Source organism: Onychomys torridus, chromosome 1 (assembly GCF_903995425.1).
Source record: "Onychomys torridus chromosome 1, mOncTor1.1, whole genome shotgun sequence".
In the NCBI taxonomy this organism is placed as follows: Eukaryota; Metazoa; Chordata; class Mammalia; order Rodentia; family Cricetidae; genus Onychomys; species Onychomys torridus.
In genome coordinates, this window is record NC_050443.1 from 151,723,084 (window position 1) to 151,738,294 (window position 15,211).

Here is a 15,211-nt window from a genome sequence, read left to right on the forward strand (position 1 = left end):
TAGCCCAGGCTGGCCTCGAACTCACAGAGATCTATCTGCCTGGCTCTGCTTCCCAAGTGCTGGGATTAAAGGTTTGCGCCATCACCACCCGGCCTGTTTTTTTTTTTTTTTCTTATATTGATTGGTGTTTTGCCTGTATGTATGTCTACATGAGGGTGCCAGATCCCCTGGAACTGGAGTTACAGACAGCTGTAAGCTATCATGTCAGTGCTGGGAATTGAACTCAGGTTCTCTGGAAGAGTAGCCAGTGCTCTTAACCACTGAGCCATCTCTCCAGCTCCCTCTTATTAGCATTTTTAGGGTGAATGATGGTGGGGACAGGGTCTGCGGGTGTCTTCAAGGACTCATGATGCTGGAAGCTGTTCCTTGTGTGGAAGCAGTAGGACATTGAAGAGATGGAGTTCAAGTGGGAGCTGGTTGGGCTGTTGGCGATAGAAGCTGGACGAGATTGAAATAGTTACCAGACTCTGAGCTACTTCTTGTGAGAGTCAGATGTCCTAACAGAGCTCCTCTGACTCTGACTCTGGCTTCATGGGTCACCAGGTAATCTCTCATGCTTGCTTTGTGCTTGTTACTGTGATACACCATGAGGTGACTTAGCCAATGGGGACTTCACTGGTGCCAGTGCCATGATGTTAGGACTTTTGGCTTTCAGATTTGTGAGCTAAATAAATTGGTGACTCTAAATTGACATGTCCTATCACTCTGTGATGGTTAATCTTTCACTGTCTTGATTTAGAATCACCTAAGAGATACATCTTTGGGTGCACCTGTGAAGGTGTTACCAGAGATGCTTAAGCAGAGAAGACCCATCCTAAATGTGGGTAGAACTTTTCATAGGGGCTGAAGTTCTAGACTGAATATAAGAAGGTAAAGAGACAGTGTTCATCTCTTTTTGCTTCCTGACTGCAGGAACAGGCTGGCCTTGGCCTTCTGTAGTCCTATCTGCTGGGCATAATGGATCACAATCCCTCAAACCACAATCCTACTCCCCAGATCCCTGTTCTTCCTTTAAACTGTTTTTATATTGGTATTTTTGTGATATCCATGAGTAAAATAAAATACCCCAAGTTCATAGCTTATATTAGGATTCACCTTTAATGTATATCTATGGATTAGGAGAAACGTATAATGTAATTTACTATTATAGAGTCAGAATATTTTCAGTACCGTAAAAATCTTTCCTAGTCTAGCCATTGCCATTCTTCCATCCTTCCCAACTGTCTGGCTTTCTAAGAAACAACTCACCTGCCTACTTAGGCCTCTATTAGTTTGTATCCCACCAGTCATGAGTGACAGTTGCTGCTGCTCTGCCCTTCACTAGCATCGCATGTTATCAGGCTTTTGCATTTTGGCTATTCCAATTGTGTGTCCACTTCTGACATTAAATAAGATCATGCCTCTGAGTTACCCAGCTTTGAGCCCAGTCCCTCCACCCTCTCTAACACTTAGTGTCAAGATACAGTTCAAGTGTCCCAGAAGGAGAGAAAAGGAAGAAAAGAAATTAAGGGAGAGAAAGTATTGATCCTGCAGGGTCTAGGACAGGGAATCCACATCATCTAGTATTGTTTGGAACAGAAATTCTGGCTCTATAGTCTACATGAACTCTCATAAATAAAGGGGTGTTGGGCCCTGGCACTTTGTCTTTCAGAGAAACAGAAGGAAAGGAATGAGATGGTGTGTGGAGAACAGAAGGAAGAGACAGAGGAGAGACAAAGAGAAGGAACACAGTGGGAACTGGTCTAGACAGAAAGGCTGCCGGGTTTCCTCCTCAAAAGCACTCTCTGCTCAGAGATGTCACAGGGAGGGGGTTGGCAAAGAAAGTGTAGTCCCCTGCTCCTCCTTTTTGTGTCTCTGGTTTACATTATTCTTCTTATCAGCTTAGTACTCTCACACAAATGTACAAATGTACGTTGATTAATTGCACCAAGGCCACTTGTACCATGATGGCAAGATTTAGGGAAGACACTTCTCTGTCACATTCTAAAGGTTAAGATGGACTTTTGAGAAGTACTGGGGACTGGAGAGTACCTAAAAGTGAGTAGATTATTTTAAGTTGCTTGTCCTGTCATTGGTCACTCCTTTTTTCCTAATGTGTATGGGTGAGATGCTCACCACAAATGACAATGTTACTCTTTGTAGACTGGTATTCGGGATCCTAGAGAAGGGTATGGACAGTGGGAAATGCAGGCTTTAAATTCTGGACAACAGCTTGTCTCCTTTCAGCCTCTGCAACCAGTGCAGCTTCCAGGTGCAGTGGAATGATTTCAACATCCAATTAAAACCATTGCTGGGGTTGGGGATTTAGCTCAGTGGTAGAGCGCTTGCCTAGCAAGCACAAGGCCCTGGGTTTGGACCTCAGCTCAAACAAACAAACAAACAAACAAAAAAAACCATTGCTAGAGTTTGTGTTAAAAAATAATCTCTTGATTAAATTTTGTGATATTGTACAACCTTTTTTATGGTTAGGACAAGGCTACTTTTAGAATATTATCAACTTGTAAGAAATGAGTAGAATCAAAAACTACTTTTTAGTCTATCAGTAAATTTTTATGAGAAAAGCACAAAAAGAAACTTCACAAAGTATTGTTCTTTTATAGGAGTATTTACCATAGACAAGATGACTTATGTACAATATACCCAGCTTCAAATTATCACAAGATTCTTTCCCCAGCTTCTTTTTCAAGTCAACCTAAAATTGAGTTAAATATCATTTAGAGACACTAGCTATTGAGATTTTTCAACGCTCTTAAAATGAAAGAGCAAAGTCTTCTAAAGTGATTATGACATGCTTAAGTAAATATTTTCCCCCAAAGGTTCACTGTATAATTTAACTTGAGAAGATACGGGTAAACACAGACCTGCTGCAATATTTTAGTGAGTAATTTACTATTTCCTCTAATTTGGAAAGCCCTTTAAAACATACAGAATCTGCTGCAATTTCCCATAAGACCACTTTTTCTGCAGGCTTTAGACAGCTGGATAGCCAATAGTGCTCACAAATCTGTTATCAATGGGCTCAGAAACCCAGGGGACCACACAAGTCTCTGCATCTTTTCATTTTCACTCTATCTGACCTTTGCTTCATTGACCCCACATGACTTCACAGCCGAGTTTACAGATCCGGAGACATTGCCGTGAACAGTATTCCAAGTCTAGTAAAAGTGTGTGTGTGTTTAAGTCAAGATTTACTGCGTATTAAGAGCTTTAAGGCTGACCTAGAGGAATGATAAGGAGTGTTAGCTTACTCTGGAAGGCAGCTCAGTTCAGTATTCTAGAGTTACTCATGAAAGACCTCTGCTGTCACCACTCAAACTGAGTAAAAATTCAATAAAAAAAGAAAATGCTGGCAACTAAGTATGCACACAATGTTAATGTGACATACTGCAAAAATCTGGGTAGATAAAGTGGCTACACCACACAGCCATAGTGCCAATTTGAAAATCCCCAGAGAAACAGCTGCATTTGATTGTATAACTTATCTTGCCTGTGTAAGAAACCCCAGAATTTCAGGGTGTGCTGGGATGTGGATAAAACTGGTAAAAGTGACATGACCATCTCTTTGAGAAGTAGCAGGACAATGATACCTACAGAAATTACATGTGTGTATGACAAACCCATATTAACCTCAAAGATGCCATCATGCATTTCTCCTCCCAGAGAATAGTAAAAAATATAAAGTGACATCAGTTCTGCTAGCTGGTCCAGAAAATGCCTACACTTTGCTACTACATTCTCAGGTTACCTGGGAATACCTCCACTTCTGGCATTTGGTAGCAATTGGTTTCGGCAAACCCGGCAAAATGGTTTCCAGTTGCTGGCTGATTAACTCCTGCACCTCCTCCTCACTGTGCTCCAAGTGCGTAACTCCAAATGGGACAGTGGTGTGGATCACCAGGGATGGACCAAATTCTGATGACTCTGCAGTGTGAGAGGAACAGAAAGATGCGTGTTAAAGCAGGGGAACCTGGAAGCACAGCCCAAGGTTTGAATCCAAAATTAGAAAGTGATCATGATAACCAGAGGACAGACTAATGGCTCCAGCATACATCAGGCTGTTTCTGAACCAGCTTCAGCTCTCCTGGGGAGAAAGGTAGGTTGTAGATATGCTTTAGAAAACAAGATGTCAGGTCTTTCTAAGAAACTCGAAGAGATGATAAGAACCTCCTGCCCCAGGTACAGTTAAATTCATTGGTATTTTTATCTTCTCTTATTATCAAATTGTAAGCCTTTTATATATTATATCATACATGTTCTATTTTCCTAAGTTCTGAGAATGAAATGAATGTTCAAACAGATATTTATGTTAGGAAGACTGCAAAATACTTTACTAAAATAATAACACTTCTACATTATGTTTAGCACTTTGAAAAAGAAATTATCTCTTTGAAATGAGAATTTTCCTCTTAATGTTATTTCTTGTATCTTTTGTGTGTATGTGAGACAAGGTGATATTATGTAGCCCAGGCTGGCCTTAAACTTGAGATCACCTCCTTCACCCTCTTAAGTGGTGAGAGTATAGTTGTGCCACCATACTTTATCTTCCAGTTGACAAAAGAAATAAACGTCTTTCCCATCTATAACTCCCCCTTTTATTTGTCACTGAATTTGTTTTTGCTGTATTTTCATGATTAAAAAAAATGAGTGTATGCCCACATTTAGAAGAACATAAGGGTAACCCATAAAGCATGAAGTCAAAGGTATTTAGGAAACTAAGCCATTAGAAAATATAATCTTGGAAAGAATATTAACATGACTTTGGTTTAAATAATATTGATGAGAAAGTTAGGAAGAATATATTTGTGTAGTAAGGCACTGATGGATTGGCAACTTGATTCTAAATGTCTCTAATTTTGTATTATAAGAGCTTATACTATTTGAGCTATATTGATTCATTGCTACATACAAAAGTATAAGATTGAATGACATAAGCCAATCACTTCGCATATGCCCAGTTAGCCTCTCTATATTTTAGAGATTTAATTTTTTTTCTTTTCTGTAAAATCAGAGTAAGCTTGTACCTACCAAGGTTTACAAAGTGATGCTTCATAAAAATAAGATACAGGATGAATGCAATAAATCAGTTAAAAGGGCAACTTTCCTAGGTGTTGCTCAAATTATAGCCATGAATTATTTTTAATATAGGTGCTTCATTTTCCCATTTCACTCAGCTCAAGGAACTCTGGCTTACAGATTTTAAAGATAAACACAAGGAATAGTCTCAAAATGTGACAAGCCTTCTAAAGAACAATCAGTGCTTGCATCCAATCCCATGTGTATCACATGGATGAGGTTGGGGTATGGATGGAGACGCTGTGCTCTAAGGGCATGGTGAATCAGATCGTCCACCGTTCACCTCACTGGAACTGGAACAACCGAACTAAGCAACAGAGAAGACATCCCTGGAATGCTGGGTTTTTCTCCTGTGAGTGCAGACTTCACTGGTACTGCACAGAGGGAAAGACTCAGCAGTGCTAAGGCAGGCACAGTCTATCTGAGGGGGCTGAGGAGTCCTTTAATATATCAAGAAGGGGGAATTTGTGGAGGCCCAAGTTACACAGGGTTAGAGAATCTGAGCTTGCTTTCCTCAGCAGTGTCGCATAAGGGGTTGATTTGACCATGGGTCTGATTACCAGGTATTTGGAAGGGTCTACACTTGGCTGTATGATATGCTTTGACCTAGCAAGGGGGAGGTCTTTTGCTTTACCTCTTGGCATTGTTATAAAGGGCCCTTTTGAAGAGACAGAAGGGACCTTTGGGTTTTGATCCAGGTTCTCCTGAAGCTATCCTGTGTTTCTGTCTGTCCCCTCTTTGCTATCTTTCTATCTAGTATTTCTTATCTCTCCCTCTTCCTCATAGGAACCCTTGAAAAGGTGGGAGCAGGCCTCCTACAAGTGTGAAACTGCAAGTTCTTTCCGGACTGCTCCCACAGTAAGACACCCTTGGCATGCTGCCTCTGTGGTTTGATGGTTGAAAAGGTGAGAGCTATTGTGCACCTGTGGTTGGTTTTCTTTGCTTCCTGCTGCTGCTGCTGGAATGGGACCAGCTGCCTCAACTCCTGCTGCCATGACTTCCTCACTCTGATGGACTGCACCCTGAACTGTGAGCCAAATACCCCCTTCCTTACTTAAATTCATTTGCGAGGGGGTTTGATCACAACTACAGGAAAAGCACCCAGGACAGCAGATGTTATTTACATGTCAGTTCATAACTTTATTAAATATCAGTTAAAAGACTCATGAAGTTTGTTCACAGTGGAGGGGTGCGATGCCATTCTCCATTAGGTGGTACCTACCAAGTCTTCCTAGAGACAGAAAGATACCTCACCAGCATTGGGAAGCTTGAGAATAGAGCTCATCTTGCTGGTACTGGCAGGCTTTAAAGGGTCACAAATTCTAGATACGTGCTGAGCATCAAGAGGTGCTTTCCTCCAGTTACTGAGACCAACAATGGTGCACGAGGAGTTTTGCCCAGTTACGACAGTCATCTCCCACCAGGAGATCAAGACAAAATGGAACCTTAAAACTCAAATTGAAATGGTTCTTACATAATAATGAAAAAACAGAGAACAACTGAGTTACTTTTTTTTTCCAGTTGCTTCCTTCTACTACAAAGGAGTTTATTATAAAAATCTTAAGGATGGCATTCTGAGGGTTAGATGGTAATAATGTTAAAGTTGATTTCCTGATTTTCAGGTGATTATCTAGAACATTCTTTTTTTTCTCCTTTTTATTCTTGGAATTGAACAAATTTATGTTAAAATTTACACTAAAGAATAAGTTTAAAAGCAAATGACTCCAACCCCCAAACTAAAAGTCACTTTTCGAAGCTAAAGTGAAAAAAGAAGATCCAAAATGTTAACCAGAGTTTAAACACAACCAAGATTCAGAAACAGGAAATCACAAAGAGCAACAAATATGTTACTAGGATTTAGGCCTGATGGGGAGAGACAAGAGAGGGCAATGGAGGGAAGGACAAACTATCATGTTTCCCTTCACACACACTTTGTAGACACGGGTAAACACACAGGGAACCAGAATGCATAAAGGGCTTTTTCCAGCTGAGACTAGTAACAATGGAGGAGACAGGATGGGGAGGCAACACCAGGGCCGACAACAGCTATGCAGTGATATGTATATGTGACACTGTCACGATGAAACCTTTATTTTGCATGCTACCTAAAAAGTTACTAAAGAAAGCAAAATCTGAACTAAATTGTGTTGGTAAAATGTGATCTAGATGTTGCATTAAAATCTGTCAAATGACCTCATACATAGTCTATCCTCTCAAATGTTACATCTGATTTTGAATATAATATTTTGGATGTTGAATTAGCTTTTGTGTATGTATGTGTTTGTGCACATGTGGTCATACATGTACATGTGTAGTCAAAAACAATCTTGGGTGTTGGTATTCATTTCCTTTTTTTTTTTTTAGTTTGGTAGATGAAAGAAAGCATTTCAATATCAATAGGTAAGGCTAATAATAGGCTAATAATAACACTAGAAAACTGAGAAAGATGATAATTATTGATAGAAAAAACATGGTTCTGCTTATAATTCTAATTGCTACATTCTTCATAAAGGAAAGAGTTGTGTTGCAAAAATGATAAAAACCACATTTAGTTTTCCATTTGTATGCTATCAGAAGAGAGATCCCTATATTGAGAGTTTGAACAAGATGATCTCTTAGTTATATCTTCAAGTGCTGTTAAAGGTACCTAAAAAAAATTACTGAGTGATAGTGCCTCAGATTTCCTATTTAGGAAGATAGTAATTGAATGAGGGTTACGAGACTTGCGTTCTTAGATATTTAAAAAAACACATGGGAAAAGACAGAGGTCAGTGCAGGCCAGGAAGGCAGGAAAAAACTCTGTGTACAACTCATGTCATGAGGATTTCAAGATTGCCACCCTCATTACGACTTCACTTGCCCAGGACAGTAAGTAGGCTGCTGCCCTTGACCCACAACGAGACAATTCAAGTTGTAAAATGCTCTGGTAAAGAATCCTGGGTTGGTTCAGTTCAGTAAACCCTCCATCAGAGTTGTAAGGGTAGCAGCTATTGTCTTGTTCAAAGAAAATGAGTCTTGCAACCATCTCCCTGGAGTTGAATGATCTAAGGTTATCTGCAGGCAGCAATTTTACCTTAGAAGCAATATCTGACCTCTTGGTGTTTAGGAGCCCTGCCATCAGTTAGATGACTGGAACTCCTTTTGTTCACATCAAACTCTCCTTCTACCTGCTGTCGGGGTGGGCTCTCTCATTGTCTTGGAACGCTGCCACATAGGTCTGGCTTGATGGCCAGGAGTTTACTGGGATCTGCCTGTCTCTGCCTCCTGTCTTGTCAGTAGTGGGACTACAGGTGTGTGCCACAGCACCCAGGATTTTAAGCGGTCCTGAGCATCCAAAAGCAGTCCTCATGCTTGTGCAGCAAGTGATTTACCCATAAGCATCTTCTCTGAATTAACATTTTACACTAGTACCACATTAATTTTGAGATTCTTATCAACTAAATTCTGACAATTGACTGTCAATCAATGAGGTCTGATGGGAGTACCTTTGGCAATTTCTCCTGTCATTTTAAAAAATAATTTCTGCTTTCTATTGATGTTACATTATTAGTTTCCTGATATTTGAACATTTTAATAACACATTTTGTACCTTTTAAATATCTAGAATTGTTTTTGAGTTGAAATCTTATTTTTTCTTTGTATATGATTATTTCAATGTGAGTTGATTTTTGAAAATTATATAAAGGTTATCTTTTTGTTATGCATTTTTTAACTTTTTTGTGTATGGGGTGAGTGTGGGAACAGGTGGGAGCAGGTGTGAGAATATGTGTGTGTGGGTGAGTGTGGGAGTGGGTGTGAGTGTGAGAGCAGGTGTGAGCATGTGTGTGTGGTTAATGTGTGAGTGTGTGTGAGAATATGTGTGTGTGGGTGAGTGTGGGAGAGGGTGTGAGCATGTTGTGTGTGTGTGGGTGAGTGTGGGAGTGGGTGTGAGCATGTGTGTGTGTGTGGGTGAGTGTGGGAGTGGGTGTGAGCATGTGTGTGTGTGGGGTTAATGTGTGAGTGTGTGTGAGAATATGTGTGTGGGGGGGTGAGTGTGGGAGTGGGTGTGAGCATGTGTGTGTGTGTGGGGTTAATGTGTGAGTGTGTGTGAGAATATGTGTGTGTGGGTGAGTGTGGGAGTGGGTGTGAGCATGTGTGTTTGTGTGTGTGTGGGTGAGTGTGAGAGCAGGTGTGAGCATGTGTGTGTGGGGTTAATGTGTGAGTGTGAGTGAGCATGAGGGTGAGTGTGGGAGTGGGTGTGAGCATGTGTATTTCTGTGTGTGGAGTGAGTGTGAGAGCAGGTGTGAGCATGTGTGCGCGTGTGGTTAATGTGTGAGTGTGTGTGAGCATGTGTGAGCATGTGTGTGTGTGTGTGTGTGTGTGTGTGTGTGTGTGTGCATGCATGTGGAGACAAGAGGCTGATGGCCAGGCTCTTTTTCAATCACTCTCCACCTTAGATTTTGAGACACGGTCTGTCCTTAACCCTGGAACTCATCAGGTCCCAGATCTAGCTGTCTTATTTCCCAGCACCGCAATTACTGGTGTGTGCAGAAGTGCCAGCACCATCTGATGTGGGCAGCAGATCTGCCATGAGGCTTATTTTCTCTTCCCAAAGTGTCTTATTTTAAAGTTCCTTAAATGATGCCCTCCTGGAGGTAGTCACTCTCAGGCTTTGATTTTGCAGACTGGTCATCATTCTCATTTGTGAAATATGTATTTTATTAGTATACACAATAAATCCAGAGTGTCGTCACTAGGATTTTAAAGATGTAATTCCAACATAAGTTAGCTTCTAGAAATCAATCCTTAATTTGACTCCAGGCCATTGTATGTCATTTTTGTTTTGTGGCCTTGGTGTTTTGCAGTTTGACTCAGTGCTCCTGCAGTTTGAATTTTGTTTACTTTTCTATGAACTCCCTGGGTTTTTAGAACACAAGGACTCAGCTTTATCTTTAGATTCTGGTTCTCCCAGCGTTTCCTGTTCTCTGAACTTTCTATTTGACTCTCATGGGAATCCAACTAACTGTGTTTGAGACCCTCAGTCCACCCTCATGGTTTGATTCCATTTTAGATCTTTCCTATTTTGTTCTCTCTACTCAAGTTCTAAATATAATTTGTTCCTGTTATATTCACCAATTCACCAGTTTCCCTGTATCTCTGTTTATTTTTGTATTTAATTTGTCCTTTGAATTTCAAACTTACATTATTTCTCATTAGCAAACTTTTATTTGGGTCCTTTTGAATCTCCATGATCAATTTTGCCAGTTTCTTTCTCTTCAGGCATACCACTAATGCTCTTTCATTTCTTTAAGCAATCCAATAGGGTCATTTTATATCAGGATAGGTTATTCCTAAATCTTCAGGCTTTATAAAATTGGTTATAATTTTTTAAAAATTTTAATTTAAATAAATAATTTAAAAATTATTTTGGGTGACTAATGATGATGTGTGTGTCTTTGTAAGTTTTTAATGGACCTATGTATAATATACTTCTATATTTACACATTATATATACACATATTCACACACATACATCATTTTAACAGAGGTTCCTAGGAGTTTTATCTTACAATTTCTTTGAGGCCCAAGCTTAAATTATTCCTTCACAATCTTTTATTTCTGATAGATACCTGTGGGCAATATTGCCTATGACCACTTTAACTAGATTTATGCAGTATGCTGGTAGAATGAATTCTGGCACCAAATCTGCCTATGGGTAGATCTGTGGTTTTTGGCATCTCAGGGGAGATATGTTCTTTCTTTATTTTGTCTTGTGTTTTTCCATTCTACTTGAAGAGAGGTCCACATCCTAGCTGTGTTGTTTTGACAGATAGGACATATCAGACATAGAGAAACTCTTAAAGACATAAAAGTGGAGGACTCAAGCTAGAAGCCTTTAAATTATAAAATAAAGAAAGCAATTGTTACAGAAAATGAAACATATCAAAACCTATTAAACCAAAAGAAAATGAATGTCAACCAAGAAACACCAAGGAAACTGAAAACATAGTCAATATATTAAGGGAAAACCCTGACTCCAACTTCAGGACTTGGCTGTTTTACTTATGATTTTTTTTTCAAATGATAAAACTACTGTAATGTTGATTTTACACACACACACATACACACACACACACAGCACACACCACACACACCACATTTACAGATCCAAGTACATATACCAAAATACAGACCATTCTTCCATATGATTATAGAGAAAATTCATGATGGTACTAGAGGCTGAGGCAGACAGACTGGAAGCTCCAGGCAAACCCAGGGGACTAACTCCGACTGTCTCTCATTAAGAAAAACTGTGCTGAGTGTATTGTTCAGTGGCAGCGTACTTGCCCAGCGTGAGTGAGCTCACCAGTGCCGAACAAATTGCATCAAGAACCATAGAGACTTCCAATGATTTATCTAATGTATCATGTTGATAGGTACAATTAAGTGAAGTGTGATGATCTCAATTTATACTAGAGACATCCATTGTCATTTAATAGAAATTTATGAGAAATACATGATAACATGAAAAAGCAGACTTTCTCAAGATGAGATGGAATAGCTTGTTTACTCTTGTAATTGGATTTTAAAATGAAATAATGTAGACTCTCATTGTAACATTAAAACCAAAAATTCTTTGAAACAACAATAATATTTAATTGTTCTGGTCATTGTAATAAGATAAAAATGGACAAGCGACTTACAGGTAAGAAGGGAAAATTGTCTGATTGAAAACAGTGAATTACATAAAATTGGTCAAATTAAAACCTTTCAATAGTAAGATGATTTCTCTCTATTTAAGGACAGTCATTAGGAAAATTAATGAATTAATTCTGTAACATCACTTGGGTGCTGACAACTAGGTCTAAAGGGACTATTCAATATGATAGTATACCTTTTTTTCTGAAAAAATCAAGGGAAGACTGTGATATTTAAGTGTGTTATACAGCTACAGTAATGAAAATGGTATTGTCTGATGCTAACAGACAGTGAATGAGAACAGCTGTGACGGACCAACTCCGCCTGTATTAGCACTCTAGTGACACCATAGAAACTCAAAGGGATGTGCAAGAGCGCATTGACTATTATCTGGAAACCGGGATGCATGGAAAAGTTAACTCTACAGTCTCTTGCTACTTCCTGTCATTTCTGATTTTCCATTTTGAAATCTATGTGGGATGTTCATCCTTAGGTCACACAGGATTCCTGTCCCCAGATTTTCACTCTTTGCACTAAAAGTTGAAATTCTTATTCACATGCAAATGCATCTATGATTTTTCATCTGGTAGATGATTTTTTTTTTCTCAGTAGCAAGGTACAGGAATTTGGTTCCCAAAAGCCACCTCTGAATTTCATCTCTGAGGGAAAAGCAGAGGATTAAAGCTACTAAGCAAGTGGCAGACACAGCTGTGGACCCAGAGGAAACAGAAATGGGTGAAAATGATTCTTCTTCACTGGTACAACTGATGGGTACATGTGTGTTCACTGCAGTGTCTGACACCACAAGACACACTGGGGAGGCATTTCAGGGGGGTACATTTCTGTGAGGCAGAGACAAAGCATGTACAATGTTGTTGCAGAACTGGTACCCACTAAATGGAATCACACTTGTGGTGTAAGTGAGTGAGGCTCAGGAAACACACCTGTGTGAACTTGTTTGAAGCACTACTAAGCAAGCCAAGAGTCACATGTTGGTAAATTTCCCTCTCTCCAATTGAGTGGACCTGTCAACCATCCTCATCCTCTTGCTGGAAGTGCTTTTCTTAACAGTGTTGCTCTCTTCTACTTGGCCCAGGGACCCAGCACTAACTCTGACAGAGAGAAAGTAAATCATATCTGTAGACTCCACTTAAGCTCTAGTTCCTCCTTGATGAGAGAATGACAGAGGAAGAGGAAGAAGAAGAGAAGGGCAGGGCAGGGACTTCAGCAGACTGACACATGGTCCGAGGCCTCTCTCCTTCCTCACTCTTTGAGCAGGACAAATAATGTGCATAAAGCATTCTCTCTTGGCATCCTGTCTCTTGGCAGTGTGCAGTTGTTCTGAGCCTGCTGTTGGTCCAAATCAGGAACAGAGGGAACACTTTCAGGGTTTTTTTTGCTTTAAAAAGTATTGACCCAATACTAAAATTTGGCCTACTCTCCCCAAGTCACATCCCAGACAAGTTCAGTACCTCCAACTTTGTCTACTTCAGGGATTTCTATGGTGAGTATTTATACCCATTCAACATAAGCTTATGCTTTTAACAGAAGTGCGAAGTGCAGGGAACAAGTGCTTCTCAAAAGGACTAGGCATAGGGAAAAGGTTCCCTATTTATGGGCTTCCTCTTTACCTCTTCCATTTTGTTCCACTATCTTTTGGGAGAAAATATTGATTCTTTTTTTTCATGTTGCTTCTCTTGAGGTGGAATCTGTCCATATTAATCAATAACAGCAGCCGGTTTAAATATCCACTGAAAACAGAAGAAGAGAGTGGAATGGACAGCTTCCATTAGGGAGACAAATGTAACAACTTCCAAAGAAGTGATAGGAGAAAGCAAGTGGCCCAACAAAGATTCTTGAAGATAAATGAATAGGGAAATCATGTTCTTGTCGACAGGCAATCAGACATGAAGATTACCCAAGAAGTCTTCACTTCCCTTTTAAAGATAAATGCCTATCTTAAATGGGGAAACGATAAGATTTGAAATGGCAGTCTTTCAAATGACAGGAAATAAGGCTGACATTCACTGCCATTTTGCTCCATTTCCTACAGAAGGTTATATCTAACATTTATTAGGAAACTATGGCATACCATCTAAGACTTACAGAAAATCCGGGACTATAATCTTCTATCTTAAGAAATAATATATGCTTCATTTAGCACAGACACCTTGGGTACTTCCTTCCACTCTATCCAGATCTAAGGGACATTAGTTGAAATTGTGTCAGAAATATCATCTCCTCACTCATTGACAGAATGACTTAGCTGGTCATAATGTTTCTATGTGTCTCCAATGGAGTAGTCAATATTAATCACTGATACTTACTAGAGAAAACAACAGCAAAATTGTTTAGGCTGACATATTTTTGAACTGCCATTTCTAAACAAAATCAAAAAGTCTCTAATATGATTGTAATAGAAGGGAGGGTGGGGTCATCTTTGTTTTTAAACAGTGTTTGTCTAAGTGATAACACTATAAAAAGCTATCCAAACATGGTCAGAGGGGAAAAGCAATAAGTAACTTTCTGTCTCAAAACCTGGCAGCTCCAGTATTCAGTGACAGCTATGCTGCTCACTGGTTCCCAGGTTCCCTTTCAGAAATATTCTACACATGAGCCAAATACTTACTCACAGTATTAAAATGGAATGGAAGCCAACTATAGCCATGAGTTTTGAACTCGATTTGTATACTCAAAAAATATTATAGAGCTTCCTATCAGTTCATTGCCATTTATGGACTTTAATAATATTGGGATTACCAGGGTTTACTATTTAATCTTTTACAGATGGACATTTTTTTCACAGCTTGCTACTATTACAAACAATTTTGTAATGAGCATGTTTATTCTTCCAGAGACTGAATGTCTGTCCTTAAATTCATTCACTGAAATCTAAGGCCCAACATGATAGTACTGGGGGTGTGACTATAGGGGAGTAAAGAAGTCACAGAGCAGAGCCTGTGAGTGGCTCAATGCCCTTTTAAAGGATTTTGTTTACCTCTTCCACAGTGTTAGAATGAGGAGGTATGTCCAAGATGGGAAGTGAGTCCTTGTCACATTCATGTGTCTTGTGTCTTGATCTCACAATTCTCAGCCTCCAGAACTGGAAGCAATTTGTTATTGATAAATTATGTGCAAGTGGAAGACAGTTTGTCTCAGGAGTCAAAACAGACTAATTCCTATCTCTTTCTTGCACTTTTATTTAGCTACCTGCAGGGCAAATGTCCTAGAAGTAGAGTCGCTGATTCAAGGAACAGTAAGCACACTGGGGCTGGAGAGATGCCTCAGTGGTTAAGAACACTGGCTGCTTTCCAGGAGGACCTGGATCAGATTCCCATCATTGACATGGCAACCAACAACCCTAAGAAACCTGTAACTCAAGTTCTAGGGGATCCAAGGCCCTCTTCCTGCTTTGGAGGGCACCAGGCACACAATGCACAGACAGACATGCAGGCAAACA

General features: G+C 39.7%; 1 protein-coding gene across 1 annotated transcript in view; it reads right to left on the bottom strand.

Moving 5' to 3' along the window:
* Positions 1-15,211, bottom strand: part of Rnls (renalase, FAD dependent amine oxidase) — a 262,160-nt gene that overhangs the window by 24,196 nt on the left and 222,753 nt on the right. Inside the window, exon 6 of the mRNA XM_036172701.1 lies at positions 3,746-3,921. Within this exon, the coding sequence (XP_036028594.1) occupies positions 3,746-3,921 (176 nt within the window). The remainder of the gene's footprint in view (positions 1-3,745; positions 3,922-15,211) is intronic.